Below are 14,692 nucleotides of genomic sequence, written 5' to 3'. Positions count from 1 at the left end.
ACTACAATCGTCAACATGAGTGACCAGACAACTTTTTCCAATAACGAGGCGGCTTTTGCCAAGGGAAAGGGCAAGGCCGATCCCGCGCAAGAGATGAGCATGGACGAGGACAGTGAGTCGGAGAGCGAGATCGAGATTGTGAGTCTGCAATTCCCACAGTAATCTACTTATTTTATACTAACTTTGATGCGCTTGTCCAGGCCGACAATGGTGTGTAACCCCGCTATTCCCAAGCAACCCATGTTTGAACAACCCTGTGCGCTATGACCACTATCAATTGCAACCATACTGATCATCTTTCACTCCCAGATGAGGAGGACGATGGACAAGACAACCTCAACGATCCCATCGACCAAAGCAACATTATCCAAGGTGGCCGCCGCACACGCGGCAAGGTCATTGACTACTCAAAGATCTCCACCGATGAGATGGAAGATGACGATGACGATGATGAGGAATATCAGAGCCGCGAGGACATAAATACCAACGACGATGACCAGATGCGCGACTAAGTGGCCTCGATGAATATAAAAATTCCGGTGGCATTGCTTCAATGATAGATGCTACGGACTAGGCGAGGGTCTTCGACGCTTATCTCATAACATGTTACGCAATGCGGTGATGACTATGAATCAATGAATATTTCTTTGGGCGTCTCTATCCAAACTATTATCAATATATTCCCTCACTTCACCGACTGCATGTGTATTGATTGGCCGACGTTGGAGCTATGATGGTATAATTTGTAGATCCAATAAATCCATAGACAATCTAAATTGAAGTCAGGCACTGTTGCATACCGAGCTGACTCTAGCGCAGTCAAAGAATCAAGTTGACCGTATTGGATCTAAAACAGATTCCCACGCGAGCCATACAACTCTCCCGCATGTTGATTTCCAGTACATACCTGAACTATCACGTGTTCAGAGAACGATAACGCTATGGCCACCTTGATGTTTTTATTATCTCCAACACTAGGACTCATACATGGATGGGCTGAAATTTGAATCTTGAACAATGCCACTAAAACACCGCTGAACAGATCATTCACCTGAGACTTACGCTTTTCCTTTCGCTTCACCACGAATCCTAGCTAAATCTCACAGCTGTCATGGCTTCACGGTATAGTTCCATCTTCTATCATTCTCTTGTCGATTTATTCTCGGCCGTCTTTCAGCCAGCTCATCAGTGGAGATATAAACAGATTTCCACGCCAGCGTGATCCCCGTGCCTCATCCTCTCTCTTCGATCAATATGGTGGCGACTCCCGCCAAGCCAGCAGGTCGCCTGCTCAACAACCTGGTGGATACGGGTATGGTGGCTACTCCAGCCCAGGATCCAATGGTTTAGCGAGCAACGGTGCAGCTGGCGCAAGATATCAAACAGCCTCGCCCGATAAGAAGTGCGTTAAGTGGCCCGTCAGCTCGTTGATATTGTCCTAGGGTCTTCCGATGATGTGTCTAGGCTGCTGACACGAGCTTTGCTACAGGGGACACTACTCCGACGCAGTTCTCTCGTCTCTTGAGTCACAAAATGACGCTGAAGTTGAGGGCATCAGTGCCAAGGTCAAAATGTTGAAGGATGTAAGAAGCCCCAGTCTCGTACTTCCAGCGCCAGCAACAGCCGCAGCCCGTTTCTTTAGACAAACTGTTGACATGAGGGTATTTAGATCACACTAGCCATTGGCGATGAAATTCGAGACACTGCACACATAACCGATCTCAACGACTCTTTTGACAATACCCGGGTCCGACTCCGTGGGAATATGACCCGTATGCTTCGCATGGCTGAAAGCACCGGCATCGGCTGGCGAGTCTGGCTCGGTTTCTTCTTCGTTGTCTTCCTCTTGTTCTTCTACGTCTGGATATTCTGATCGTGTACCTCCGCTCTCACTTTACGATATGCACTCGCGCACTACCATGTCGAATCCGCCCGTCCTGCTCGACTGTACGTCTTTACACCGTTTAATCCATCGTCTTATTTCAAGCGAAACTCAGCGACTTCATCTTTTACTTGATTTTATATGAACCGAGTCATGCACAAAATTTATCTTATCATATTCAGTACGCGAACTTTGGGTTGGGCGCTATGAGGCGTTCTGGTTATGAATCCTTCGAGCTATGTATATGAGGAACCCCGAAATTTGCTCAATGTTGTCGATGAACGATTTGTTTTCATAGGGGGACGGGGCATTATATTTGAGTGACGTGAACTCCAGGAAGGGCTCTAGGGCTCGTTTCTTTGGTTACCCAATATACTGAGATTCCAATCCCATGTGTTTACTCGTTAAGTTATCTCGGAAAACCTGATCAATTCATTATAACTTGACGAGGATTTCGCTGTCGAATGCATTATACACACAGCCTACATAGGTAGTGTGTAATATTATATATACACAGGTATCACCCCGAGGAAAGAGGCCTTTGGCCATAGGCCTACATAGGTACTTATAGGGATCGTGGAAGTTCAGTCAACAATACATTATGTATGTATGTTTCTGGGCAGTGTGATGAGCTCGCCCATCGAGCATCTCATAAGTACATATAGGTATCGTAAATCTCCATCAAAACCCCAAGATGATCCTCTAGCTTTCTGTTCTGATACAAAATGCCATAAAAAAGGGCATTTGGAATGGGCTCTCTAGTTCAAGCTATCCCGGGGACCACCAATGTGCCGAGGAAATCTTCGTGCAAACCCGCTTTGTCGACTGCCATGACTGGTTATGGAGGCGCGCAGGTCATCATCGCTGTATAACATGCTACTGGAATCGAACGCATCGCCACCACCACTCCAGCGATTGATGAAACGGCGCTGGGCTTCAGTCTCGGGCTCGCGGCGCAGAGTCGGAGGGGGAGGCAACCCACCGCGACTGTTCGGTGTGCTGGTACGAAAGTTTTCTGCGAACCTGGCCTGCATGACACTGGGTTCGTCTTCCTCCTCATCATCGCTCAAATCCTCCTCGCTGTCCGTGTGCTGCCATTCCCCTTCTTCCTCCGGCCCATGTTCCGCAGCATCGGGAATGTCGTCATCCAAGTCACGCGTCATGCCTTCAATCATGCTTTCACCATCCGCAGAAGGTATGTCCGCATCCAGATCAGGCTGATTGTCAAAATCTTCGTCTTCGTCTTCGTCTTCGTCTTCTTCGTCATCATCATACAGCCCAGAGCCCTCGTAGTCATCATCAGGGAACCCTTCAGGGATGTCATCATCCAAGTCGCGCTCCATGTATCCCTCGTCATCGCCGATATCATCCTCCTCAAGTCCCTCCTCGCCTTCTTCAACGAGCCCCGACGCTTCATCCTCGGCGTTCGGGATATCGTCATCCAGGTCGCGCTCCATGCCTTCGTCCTCTTCTTCACCTTCCCCTCTTTGCATACCCAAATCATCATCCATGATACCTTCTCCCTCAACAGCTTCCATCTCAGCAGCAGCCGCCTGCAATGCCTCTTCACGCTCCGCTTCCTCCTCTTTCATGCCGAGCATTGTCTTCGAACACCCCGCCGGTCTGATCCATGAGTATCCAAACGATGCGATGTTTAATTTGCGAGCACGGAGTAAGCGTTCTTCTGCAGCTAAGGAGGCGACTGTGGTAGCAGAGGATCGAGATGGCATAAACGCGCGATGGCTACTGGGCACGCCGTTGGCATTGCGGCGAGCAAGATGGGTTGCAGCGGCATTGTCGCCGCCTTGTTGATCGGGAAATGAGCCATATGATTGGGTAGATCCAAACCAAAGTTCATGAGACTATCGAGTTGTTAATATCCCAGGTAGTTCAATAGCGGACCTCAGTCAGGGCCTCAGCACTTACGTCACGCGGCGTGATGGACAAAAGTGTTTGCATCATTACGACGACCGTTGTCTTGATTTCAAAATTGCAGATCCTCTGATGACTTGGCCGAGATGTTGGATATTGGGTCTTTGCGGGGATGTCCTGCGACTTGGAGATACAACGCCTTGCAGCTAATGGCGGCGTGCTTGGCACTTTAATGACCGAGGCAGGAGGTGAAGTGGAAATCCAAGGCTCTTAAAGATCCAACGCACTTTGGAATTTAGATAATCAAACAGGCGCAGCAATTGGAAATGCCCAGGTATCTATTCGCGTATGATCCGATCATTGCGGTCAACGGGCAGGCGCGCAGAGAAAAAGCGGCGGGAGCTTCGCAGCCAATCAGAAGCTCGGCTGCTCATAGATGCGGGGAGCCCATCAAGCCTATCCGATGCTTCTATTTACTCCAGTCCACATTTGTACTTAGTTTATAGGTATTCTGGATATTATATATACGAAAATGACATGTATTGGTTGGCTCGGGCTTCAAATACTTTAATACTGCCTCCTGTGTGCGAATTGAAATTGCCAACCTTATCCCTAGCGCGGTCGTTAGTAACATTCAACCCCCAGGGTTATTACTCATATGTATGCAGTCTATGACATTCAATGCTCAGTTTGTGCTTCTCGAGAAGCTGTTATTTCGAAACAGATGTTGACTTCGTGACAAATCTACCAAGAGTCGTTATTGGAAACCTCCAGGGCTTTCATGATCCAGCATGTAATACATCAGCTCTAGTCTTACCTGTTGGTTTACCTACCTATTGTACGTTGAGTAATGTGTACATTTTTGGAGGCTCTGGTTTTTCATAGGGTAATATGATGTGTATGGATGCTGGACAAGCCTAGGACAATGCACCGAGGAAAGATGTAGAAAAGGGGCTACCTAGTCAGTCAGATATGCCCGGTATTGGAACGGACATACATCCTACCTCAGCTGATTGCCCACCGACCAGGACCCAGAGATCTAATGCCTCCGAGATTGAGCAGGGCTTCACCGGTAGTTTGACCGCGACGCTGAGTTTCCGAACCCACCCGAGGTTGAAAGTACCTCGCTCCGCTAGCCGGTGAACCTACCTAGGTAAAGTCGACAACGTGGGAAGAGAATACACGTATGTGATATATCTTGTGAGATACTCGGAAAAAGTCGGGTGGATACCATTAGAGCTTTCCCCAAACTCATGACGTTTGATGTCTACACTGCCAGGACAGCTCGGGCGAGAACGCCACTAGCGCCTTGGCTACACCATGCCTATTTAAGGACTAGCCTTATCGTAATACCAATACCAGCGCAGTCTTATCCCAGTGAGTTCATATAAGAACCTTTGTATCAGCATGAAACATTTTACTAGTGCAGACAGTGGGGTAGTGGAGACTCTCGCCCGAGCTGTCCTGGCAGTGTAGGTACCTATGTTGTAGGTACTCCGTTTATTATTTTCATTTTGCCTTTGATTGGCCTAGGAAAGGCGGGGATCATGTGATATCCACCTTGGTCGTAAATCTGAAAGACAATACGGTAACCATCTGTATATTATACATATGGGGCAACCTTGGAACTTTAGGTGTGATGTATGTGAAGTGTCCACCAGTAACTACGGAGTACAGAGTACTCCGTAGGGAGGTTGAACGATGCATGGAAAAACGCTGCCTATTCCATCCGATCGTGATATACATCTCCGTACTCCGTACCTGAAGAAGAAGAAGAAGAAGAAGAAGAAGGAAAAAATAATGATGGCACGAGGTGATGCCACTTGTGTACAACTAGACAGCTCGGCAAAAAAAAAAAAAGGGCAAGGAATCCTTCAAGTGCAGAAAACCAAGACATTGTTATGTATTCTCATTAGCATCATCTGGCTTATCTACTGATTCTTCACCTGTCGTGGCGGATCACTTTCGCCAAAGTTTTAATCCCGTCCTCGCCGTATCCGTGTGGACATGGTACATTAAACGGAGTAAGCCCTGGAGGTCGTCAGAATAGGTACTAGGAAGATAAAGGACGGGAGAGACATGCAAGTCTATGACTACCCAAGTATTCAGATGACTTTGTTATTCAATTGAGAGTGGAGGTGATTTCCCAATGTTCTGGTTCTGGGTGTGGTGATACTTCAACAGGACTGCGATAAGCAGCTTGGATGACTGTAGAGAATGAGGGGGAAATGGTTGGGGCCAATCCGTAAACAGTTCAAGAATGCTAGGCTAGCCCGAAATCGGGGATCATGTCTATTGACACCTACAGAGCCAATGGAGAACTGATAGAGGGAGAGGAAGATCCCGGAAGGACAGGGGGACTTGGCCGTTGTCGGATGTCACCATTTAAGACGAGCACGGAATATCGGGATGCTTTTTCTTTGTGCTTTTCTTTTCCTTTTTCTTTTCCGTTCTTTCCCCCGTTCTTCCTGTACACGTTTCATAGGCAATTAATACGCACATGCTCGTTTTCTTTCTTTTTCAATAAAAATACATGTACCGAGATTCTCCGTACTCGTATCTACAGTCAGTAGACATAAGTATTTGCACCCCCGCCCCACACCTGTAGTATTACATAATATCCTGCCGGCATAAAAACAATCGCATATATCATGATTGTCTCTAATAACCAGATATCAATGCAGGGAATGGTGCCAGGAGGTAAAAAGATGATAATCTGGGCTATCGATCTCGAAAAAGCAGTTTTATCTACGGTTTGAGGGCGCCCTACTCATAAACACTATCCGTGTCAAGAAGGCGGTGTAGGCGGTGAATGGTGTGGGGCCGATGGGGGTGCAAATACTTATGTCCAGTCACTGTACTTGGAGGTACATGTATCCGTCTACATGTACGGAGTACCCTTGCTGAAATTATTAGGGCTTTTATTCCACCCAGGTACTTTTGGTGTCTCCAGTACTTTGTTCTCCCACTTTCGCCCCCCCTACCCCTGCAAGGTATGTACCAGACTGGATGCAAACCAGCGGCTTGAAACCAAATGGAATAAGCACTGCATCTTGCCCCACTAGGAAGTGCGCCCACTTACTTGGTTCTCCAACATGTGAGGATTGCCTTTCGTTCTGTCCGAGGATAAGTATAGACTGTCCAGTGGGTACTTCGTAGGGCCTATGAGGCCCATCGTATGAGGAAACCAAAAAAAGAGGGCAAAAGGAAGTGAAATACATCTAGATCCAAGAAATCCATACAAGACGTATACACGTATCTATACATGCCACATCGCCTACCTATACATAGACCCATAGGTACCTCGGTACATGGTATAACATACCCAAGATCTTGACGTAGTCGCAAAGCTAACCTTGGCGCAGAAGGTCGTAAAGGGTGGCCTCTGATTGGCCGGGGGATGCTTATCTTGCAATGATTTGCACTCCGTAATCATAATGATTATCATTACTCCGGGGGAACTTTCATCTCATGTCCATCTGTTGACTGTTTCCGGCGTGACCTTTCGAATTGTTTGAATTGTTCGAATGTTCACAGTGTGTCCAAAGCTCTAGGTGGTGTTGGTGGTATTTCCTTTTTTTTCCCTTTCCCCTATTTCTTTATTTTAATAGAGATCCTGTCTCGTTTCTTTTTACCTCCAATCAAAGGAAAACTCCCCTTGCTGTGAAATCCTCTTGGCTGCTTGCACTCTCAAAGCAATTTGCCACGGTAGACTCCCCACCATTGTATTTTTCCCCTTTTGGGTACATCGGGGCTTGCAATTCCCCGGACCTGCTGTCCCGCCGTAATCACCCATCTTCCTTCCTCCCCTCCTTTTATTCTGTTTCTTATTTCTCTTTTCACCTTTGCCTCTCCATTTTTCAACTCTGTTGCAGAAGTCGGGTGACCATTGACACCTTTACTCTTACCCTGCTCACGCTGCGACCTGTGACGACATCACTGCCAACTCCCAAATCAGTGGGGACTTCCTGAAGACAATCAACCCTCGGTTAACATTCCATTCTCTGTCGGCTCCCGGCGGAAGAATGGGTCTTAACTTGGAGGAGCTCTATGGCAAAGATCTAAGTGAAGAACAGACCCAGGAGTATTCTCAATACCAACCCAAACAGGGATATGGCTGGGCCAATACTCTGCCGGAGCGGCAAGGTCTGTATGACCCTGAATATGAGAAGGATGCCTGCGGTGTAGGCTTTGCAGCGTGAGTGAGCTCTCATAATTGGATTAACTGGAGATTGAGGGACCCGTCAAATCCTAACTGATGAATTAGTCACATCAAGGGTAAACCAAGCCATAAGATTGTGAGCGATGGTGAGTGCCAGATGGCGGCTTTGTGGTTCAATATCAGAAGAGATAGAGGAAGCTGACTGGCAAATGGAATAGCTCGCAATCTTCTATGCAATATGACCCACCGAGGAGCCGTTGGCTCCGACGCACGGGACGGTGACGGTGCTGGGGTGATGACCAGCATTCCCCACAAGTTCTTCATTAAGAACTTCGCCCGCGAGGTGGGCGTGGATCTCCCCCCATTGGGTCAATATGCGGTCGGCAACCTGTTCTTTAAGCCCGATGAGGAGGCACTCAAGCAGTCTATAACGAGCTTTGAGGAATTGGCCACAACCCTGGGCCTGCGCGTTCTTGGATGGCGCGAGGTACCACGAGATTCGACCATTCTCGGCCCCGCTGCTCTGTCCCGGGAACCTATTATTATGCAGCCATTTGTGGTGTTGAAATCGGCATACGGCGAAGGCAACGAGCCGGAGATCACTGACACTGACAAATTCGACGCGAGAACCTTCGAGCTTCAGTTGTATGTTCTACGAAAGCGATCAACCCATGTCATTGGCCTCGGAAATTGGTTCTATCTATGCTCTCTCAGTAACCGAAATATCGTGTATAAGGGTCAACTCTCCCCCGTTCAGGTGTACACCTACTATCACGATTTGGTGAACGTGGACTATGAGGGCCACTTTGCCCTGGTGCATTCTCGGTTCTCTACCAACACATTTCCGTCCTGGGACCGTGCCCAACCCTTACGGTGGGCTGCACACAACGGTGAAATTAATACCCTGCGAGGAAACAAAAACTGGATGCGCGCACGAGAGGGTGTTCTGCGGTCCGAGGTCTTTGGCGATGAGCTTGATCAGCTTTATCCCATTGTTGAGGATGGTGGTTCTGACTCGGCTGCCTTTGATAACGTACTTGAACTACTGATGATCAACGGAGTCCTATCTCTTCCCGAGGCAGTAATGATTATGATTCCGGAGGCCTGGCAGGATAACCCAGCAATGGATCCAGCCAAGTCCGCTTTTTATGAGTGGGCTGCCTGTCAGATGGAACCATGGGATGGACCGGCGCTATTCACTTTCTCCGATGGACGCTACTGCGGTGCTAATCTTGATCGGAACGGTCTGCGTCCTTGTCGTTTCTATGTCATGGACGATGACCGTATAGTCTGTGCCTCCGAGGTCGGTGCTATCGATATCGACCCCGAGAGAGTTATTCAAAAGGGTCGCCTACAGCCTGGGAAGATGCTGTTGGTTGACACCGTGGCTGGGCGCATCATTGACGATGCTGAGCTCAAGCAGACAGTTGCTCGCCGCCAAGACTTCGCCGGTTGGCTGGACAAGGAGCTTCTCAAGCTTCCTGCTATTAACAAGACGCTACTTGACTCAAATGTTGACCTATCTTTTGCTTTGGACAACAATACAATTCAAAATGATCCTCGCCTCCGAGTGTTCGGGTACTCTTTTGAACAGGTTAGCTTGATTCTTGGTCCTATGGCCGCTGACTCCAAGGAGGCTTTGGGCTCGATGGGCAATGATGCCCCTCTTGCTTGTATCGCTCAACAGCCCCGTCTGCTGTATGAGTACTTTCGCCAGCTCTTTGCCCAGGTCACCAATCCTCCTATTGATCCTATTAGAGAGGCTGTTGTCATGTCCCTCGAATGTTACGTCGGCCCCCAGGGAAACCTGCTGGAAATGGATCCTACACAATGTCATCGCCTGCTTTTGCCTTCCCCAATCTTGAGTATTCCCGAGTTCAATGCTTTGAAGAATGTCAACCTGGCCCACAAGGATTGGACCGTGCGTATTATCGATATCACATTCGAAAAGCGGAAAGGCACTGCTGGCTACATTGAAGCACTTGATTGCATCTGTGATGATGCCACTGAAGCCATTCAGAATGGCGACAAGGTCATCATTCTCTCCGATCGTGCTACATCAGCCGACCGTGTTCCAGTCTCTGCCTTGTTGGCTACCGGTCTAGTGCATCACCATCTCGTCCGTAACAAGTGGAGATCGCTTGCCGCCTTGGCAGTCGAGACCGCTGAGGCTCGTGAGGTTCACCACCACTGTGTTTTGCTGGGATATGGTGCCGATGCCATCAATCCATACCTGGCCCTGGAATGTATCCTCAAGATGAATCGGGAAAAGTTGATCCGCAAAGATATCCCCGATGAGAAGGTTATCCAGAACTACAAGTCGTCTTGTGATGGTGGTATCCTCAAGGTCATGAGTAAAATGGGTATCTCTACTCTCCAGTCCTACAAGGGGGCACAGATTTTTGAAGCCCTTGGTATTGATGACAGTGTTATCGACCGCTGCTTCTCTGGCACCGCTAGTCGTATCCGTGGTATCACGTTTGATTTGATTGCCCAGGATGCTTTCGCCTTCCATGAGCGCGGTTATCCTTCGCGTCCAATTGTCGAAGTTCCTGGTCTACCCGAATCCGGCGAATATCACTGGCGTGATGGAGGCGAAGCTCATATCAACGATCCAACTAGCATTGCCAATGTGCAAGATGCCGTTCGCACCAAGAATGACAAGTCTTACGAGGCCTATGCTAAGTCTGCCCACGAGCAGATCAAAAACTGCACACTACGAGGGATGCTTGACTTCGATTTCGACCAGCGGACTCCTATCCCTATTGACCAGGTCGAGCCTTGGACCGAAATTGTTCGTCGTTTTGTGACCGGTGCCATGTCCTATGGATCTATCTCCATGGAATCCCATTCTACACTGGCCATTGCCATGAACCGCCTGGGCGGCAAGTCCAACACTGGTGAGGGTGGTGAAGATGCCGAGCGCAGCAAGAGAATGGAGAACGGAGACACAATGCGGTCATCCATCAAGCAGATTGCCTCTGGTCGCTTCGGTGTTACATCAAACTATCTGGCTGACGCTGATGAGCTGCAGATCAAGATGGCTCAGGGTGCCAAGCCAGGAGAGGGTGGTGAATTACCCGGCCACAAGGTCGTCGGCCCCATTGCTCGCACTCGGTTCTCGACGCCGGGTGTCGGTCTTATCTCTCCACCCCCGCACCACGACATTTACTCCATTGAAGACCTGAAACAACTCATCTATGATCTCAAATGCTCTAATCCCCGAGCTCGTGTCTCTGTTAAGCTCGTGTCCGAGGTTGGCGTTGGAATCGTTGCATCTGGTGTGGCTAAAGCCAAGGCTGATCATATCTTAATCTCTGGTCATGACGGTGGTACCGGTGCCTCACGCTGGACTGGTATCAAATATGCTGGTCTTCCTTGGGAACTGGGACTTGCAGAGACCCATCAAACTCTTGTCTTGAATGATCTTCGTGGTCGTGTTGTGGTTCAGACTGATGGTCAAATTCGCACTGGTCGTGATCTCGCCATTGCATGTCTGCTTGGAGCCGAAGAATATGGCTTTGCCACAACCCCTTTGATCGCCTTGGGATGTATAATGATGAGGGTGAGTACATGCAACATCTGTTTTATCTCTGATCTTTTGTCCTTCTTTCTTCTTCTTTATCTTTATCTCATTATTCTGTCTAACAAGACATCTACTAATCATGAATTGCACCTAGAAATGTCATCTGAACACTTGCCCTGTTGGTATCGCCACTCAAGACCCTGAACTGAGAAAGAAATTCAAGGGTACCCCGGAGCATGTCATCAACTTCTTCTACTATGTCGCCAACGAGATGCGTGCTATCATGGCCAAACTGGGCGTTCGCTCTGTGAACGAGATGGTCGGTCGTGCTGAACTGCTCAAGGTCCGGGATGATATTCGCAATGTCAAGCAGGAGCGCATTGACCTGTCGCTCATCTTGACTCCTGCTCACTCACTCCGCCCTGGAGTTGCTACCTACAATGTTCGCAAGCAGGACCATCGCCTTCATACCCGCTTGGACAACAAGTTGATTGCTGAATCGGAGCTCGCTCTTGAGAAGGGCCTTCCCTGTCGAATTGAGTGTGACATCGTAAACACCGACCGCGCTCTGGGTGCAACCCTCTCATACCAAATCAGCAGACGTTATGGGGAAGCTGGTCTTCCGCAGGACACCATTCACGCAAACATCAAGGGCTCTGCGGGTCAATCTTTTGGTGCCTACCTCGCCCCTGGTGTGACTCTTGAACTTGAAGGCGACGCCAACGACTATGTCGGCAAAGGTCTGTCTGGTGGCCGTCTCATTGTCTACCCCCGCGGGGAGCCGCTTTCAAGGCCGAAGAGAACGTCATCGTTGGCAACACCTGTCTCTACGGCGCCACCCGCGGAACTTGCTACTTCCGTGGTATGGCTGCAGAGCGCTTTGCCGTCCGTAACTCTGGCGCCACTGTCGTTGTTGAGGGTGTTGGAGACCACGGATGTGAATATATGACTGGCGGTCGTGTACTCAACCTTGGACCTACTGGCCGCAACTTCGCTGCTGGTATGTCTGGTGGCATTGCATATGTTCTGGATAAGAACCAAGACTTCCATTCCAAGGTCAACTTGGAGATGGTTGAAGTCTCAAGTATTGAGGATCCCTCGGAGATTGCCTTTGTTCGTGGCTTGGTTGAAGATCACCACCATTATACAGGCTCCGAGTTGGCTGCTCGTATCTTGCTTGACTTTACTCGTGCTCTTCCCCACTTTGTCAAGGTTCTACCAACTGACTACAAGCGTGTCATGGAGGAAGAAGCTGCTAAGGCTGAGACCGCGAAGAAGGCTGAGTTCACTCTTCCTCAGCTTCCTAGCGCCCCTGTTAAAGCCGAGAAGGTCAAAGCCGACGACTCCAAGAAGACTGATCTGCTGGACATCGAAGACAGTATTAGTGATTCCAAGACCGAGAAGAAGCGGTCCGCGTTGATTTTGGACAAAACCAGAGGTTTCATGAAATACAGTCGCCGTAGTGAGAAGTATCGCAACGCAACAACCCGTACCCGTGACTGGGGCGAGATATCTAACCGCCTCAGCGAGGACGAGCTCAAATACCAGTCTGCTCGTTGCATGGACTGTGGCGTGCCTTTTTGCCAATCCGACACTGGTTGCCCCATCTCCAACATCATTCCTAAATGGAATGAGTTGGTCTTCCAAAACCAGTGGCAGGACGCTTTGAACCGTCTCCTCATGACCAATAACTTCCCCGAATTCACTGGTCGTGTCTGTCCTGCACCTTGCGAGGGATCCTGTGTGTTAGGCATCAACGAAGACCCCGTTGGTATCAAGTCCATCGAGTGCGCGATCATTGACCGTGGATTTGAGATGGGCTGGATGGTTCCCCGTCCGCCCAAGACCCGGTCCGGCAAGAGTATTGCTATCATTGGATCCGGGCCTGCTGGCCTGGCTGCTGCTGATCAGCTTAACCGTGCTGGCCACAGCGTTACTGTTTACGAGCGTGCCGACCGAATGGGCGGTCTCCTCATGTACGGTATTCCCAACATGAAGCTTGACAAAAAGGTTGTGCAGCGCCGTATCGACCTAATGGCCGCCGAAGGTATAAAATTTATTGCTGGCACTTCTGTTGGCCCCGATTGCGAGGTATCGCTGCAGTCTCTCCGTACCACTAACGATGCTGTCATCATTGCCACCGGTGCAACTGTCGCGCGTGACCTCAAGGTCGCCGGTCGTGAATTGGATGGCGTGCACTTCGCCATGCAGTTCTTGCACAAGAACACGAAGTCCCTCCTTGACTCTGGTTTGTCAGATGGTGAGTATATTTCTGCTAAAGACAAGCACGTTGTCGTCATTGGTGGTGGTGATACTGGCAATGATTGTATCGGTACCTCAGTCCGCCACGGTGCCAAGTCAGTAACCAACTTTGAGTTATTGCCCCAGCCTCCTCCAGAACGGGCTCGTGATAACCCCTGGCCCCAGTGGCCCCGTATCTACCGTGTCGACTATGGTCACACTGAAGTGAAGACGCACATGGGCAAGGACCCACGTGAGTACTGTGTTATGTCGACCGAGTTTGTCGACGATGGCAACAATCACGTCAAGGGTATCAACACCGTCCGTGTTGAGTGGACCAAAAGCGCTACTGGTGGTTGGGATATGAAGACCGTTGAGGGTAGCGAGCAGTTCTTCCCTGCTGACCTTGTCCTTCTCTCCATGGGATTTTTGGGCCCTGAAGATCGTCTCCTTGGAGATGAAATTGACCGTGACCCTCGCAAGAACGTTAAGACTCCTCCTGGTCACTATTCGACCAACCTTCCCGGTGTTTATGCGGCAGGTGATTGCCGCCGTGGACAGTCCTTGATTGTCTGGTAAGTTTGTATCCGGGTTTGACCACCACTTGAGAATGTGTTTACTGATCTCGTCCCAGGGGTATCAACGAAGGTCGCCAATGTGCTCGCGAGGTGGATGCTTTCCTCATCGGAACCAGCTCTCAGCTCCCAGTCACCGGCGGTATTGTCCGTCGTCCTGCCATCGACTCCGTTCCTCAGCCCACTGAGGTTGCTGTTTAATCTGGCGACTATGCGGGAAACTTTTACGACTGTGACGGCCATTACCACGATCAAAATTACATAATGATGCGAAAAGGATCATCAAATGGAACATGTCAGTGACCTCTGATTTAGACCGGATACCATGAGCTTGCAGGGTTCTTTGCGTGACTTAAAAGATCCCAGTACTGCGCTCCGTTGATTTTCCTTGGATTCTTTCATTCTCGATTTTCGTCTTATGCTTTTTTGCCTCA

At 49.4% G+C, this 14,692-nt stretch overlaps 4 protein-coding genes across 4 annotated transcripts; 3 read left to right on the top strand and 1 right to left on the bottom strand.

Annotated features, from left to right (window-relative positions):
• Positions 1–15: 15 nt before the first annotated feature.
• On the top strand, positions 16–512 carry N7457_001020 (histone H2A.Z-specific chaperone CHZ1; the record flags this gene model as incomplete). The annotated part of the gene is made up of 3 exons (XM_057172066.1): positions 16–138; positions 201–210; positions 310–512. 3 exons carry the CDS (start codon positions 16–18, stop codon positions 510–512), a joined length of 336 nt encoding a protein of 111 aa, XP_057035969.1.
• Positions 513–1,111: 599 nt separating this feature from the next.
• On the top strand, positions 1,112–1,873 carry N7457_001019 (SNARE domain- containing protein; the record flags this gene model as incomplete). Its single annotated transcript, XM_057172065.1, has 4 exons — positions 1,112–1,122; positions 1,178–1,402; positions 1,490–1,583; positions 1,670–1,873. The coding sequence occupies 4 exons, from the start codon at positions 1,112–1,114 to the stop codon at positions 1,871–1,873; spliced, it is 534 nt and encodes a 177-aa protein (XP_057035968.1).
• Positions 1,874–2,640: 767 nt separating this feature from the next.
• Positions 2,641–3,844, bottom strand: N7457_001018 (uncharacterized protein; the record flags this gene model as incomplete). Its single annotated transcript, XM_057172064.1, has 2 exons — positions 2,641–3,744; positions 3,809–3,844. 2 exons carry the CDS (start codon positions 3,842–3,844, stop codon positions 2,641–2,643), a joined length of 1,140 nt encoding a protein of 379 aa, XP_057035967.1.
• A 3,935-nt stretch (positions 3,845–7,779) lies between these two features.
• N7457_001017 (glutamate synthase (NADH)) lies at positions 7,780–14,459 on the top strand (the record flags this gene model as incomplete). The annotated part of the gene is made up of 6 exons (XM_057172063.1): positions 7,780–7,952; positions 8,022–8,062; positions 8,135–11,481; positions 11,597–12,182; positions 12,224–14,258; positions 14,318–14,459. The coding sequence occupies 6 exons, from the start codon at positions 7,780–7,782 to the stop codon at positions 14,457–14,459; spliced, it is 6,324 nt and encodes a 2,107-aa protein (XP_057035966.1).
• Positions 14,460–14,692: the final 233 nt, after the last annotated feature.

Source organism: Penicillium paradoxum (genome assembly GCF_028828445.1).
Source record: "Penicillium paradoxum strain IBT 22861 chromosome Unknown utg000002l_segment0_segment0, whole genome shotgun sequence".
NCBI classification, from domain to species: Eukaryota; Fungi; Ascomycota; class Eurotiomycetes; order Eurotiales; family Aspergillaceae; genus Penicillium; species Penicillium paradoxum.
Note: the sequence above shows the minus strand (reverse complement) of the source record. Positions and strands in the feature narration are given on the sequence as shown.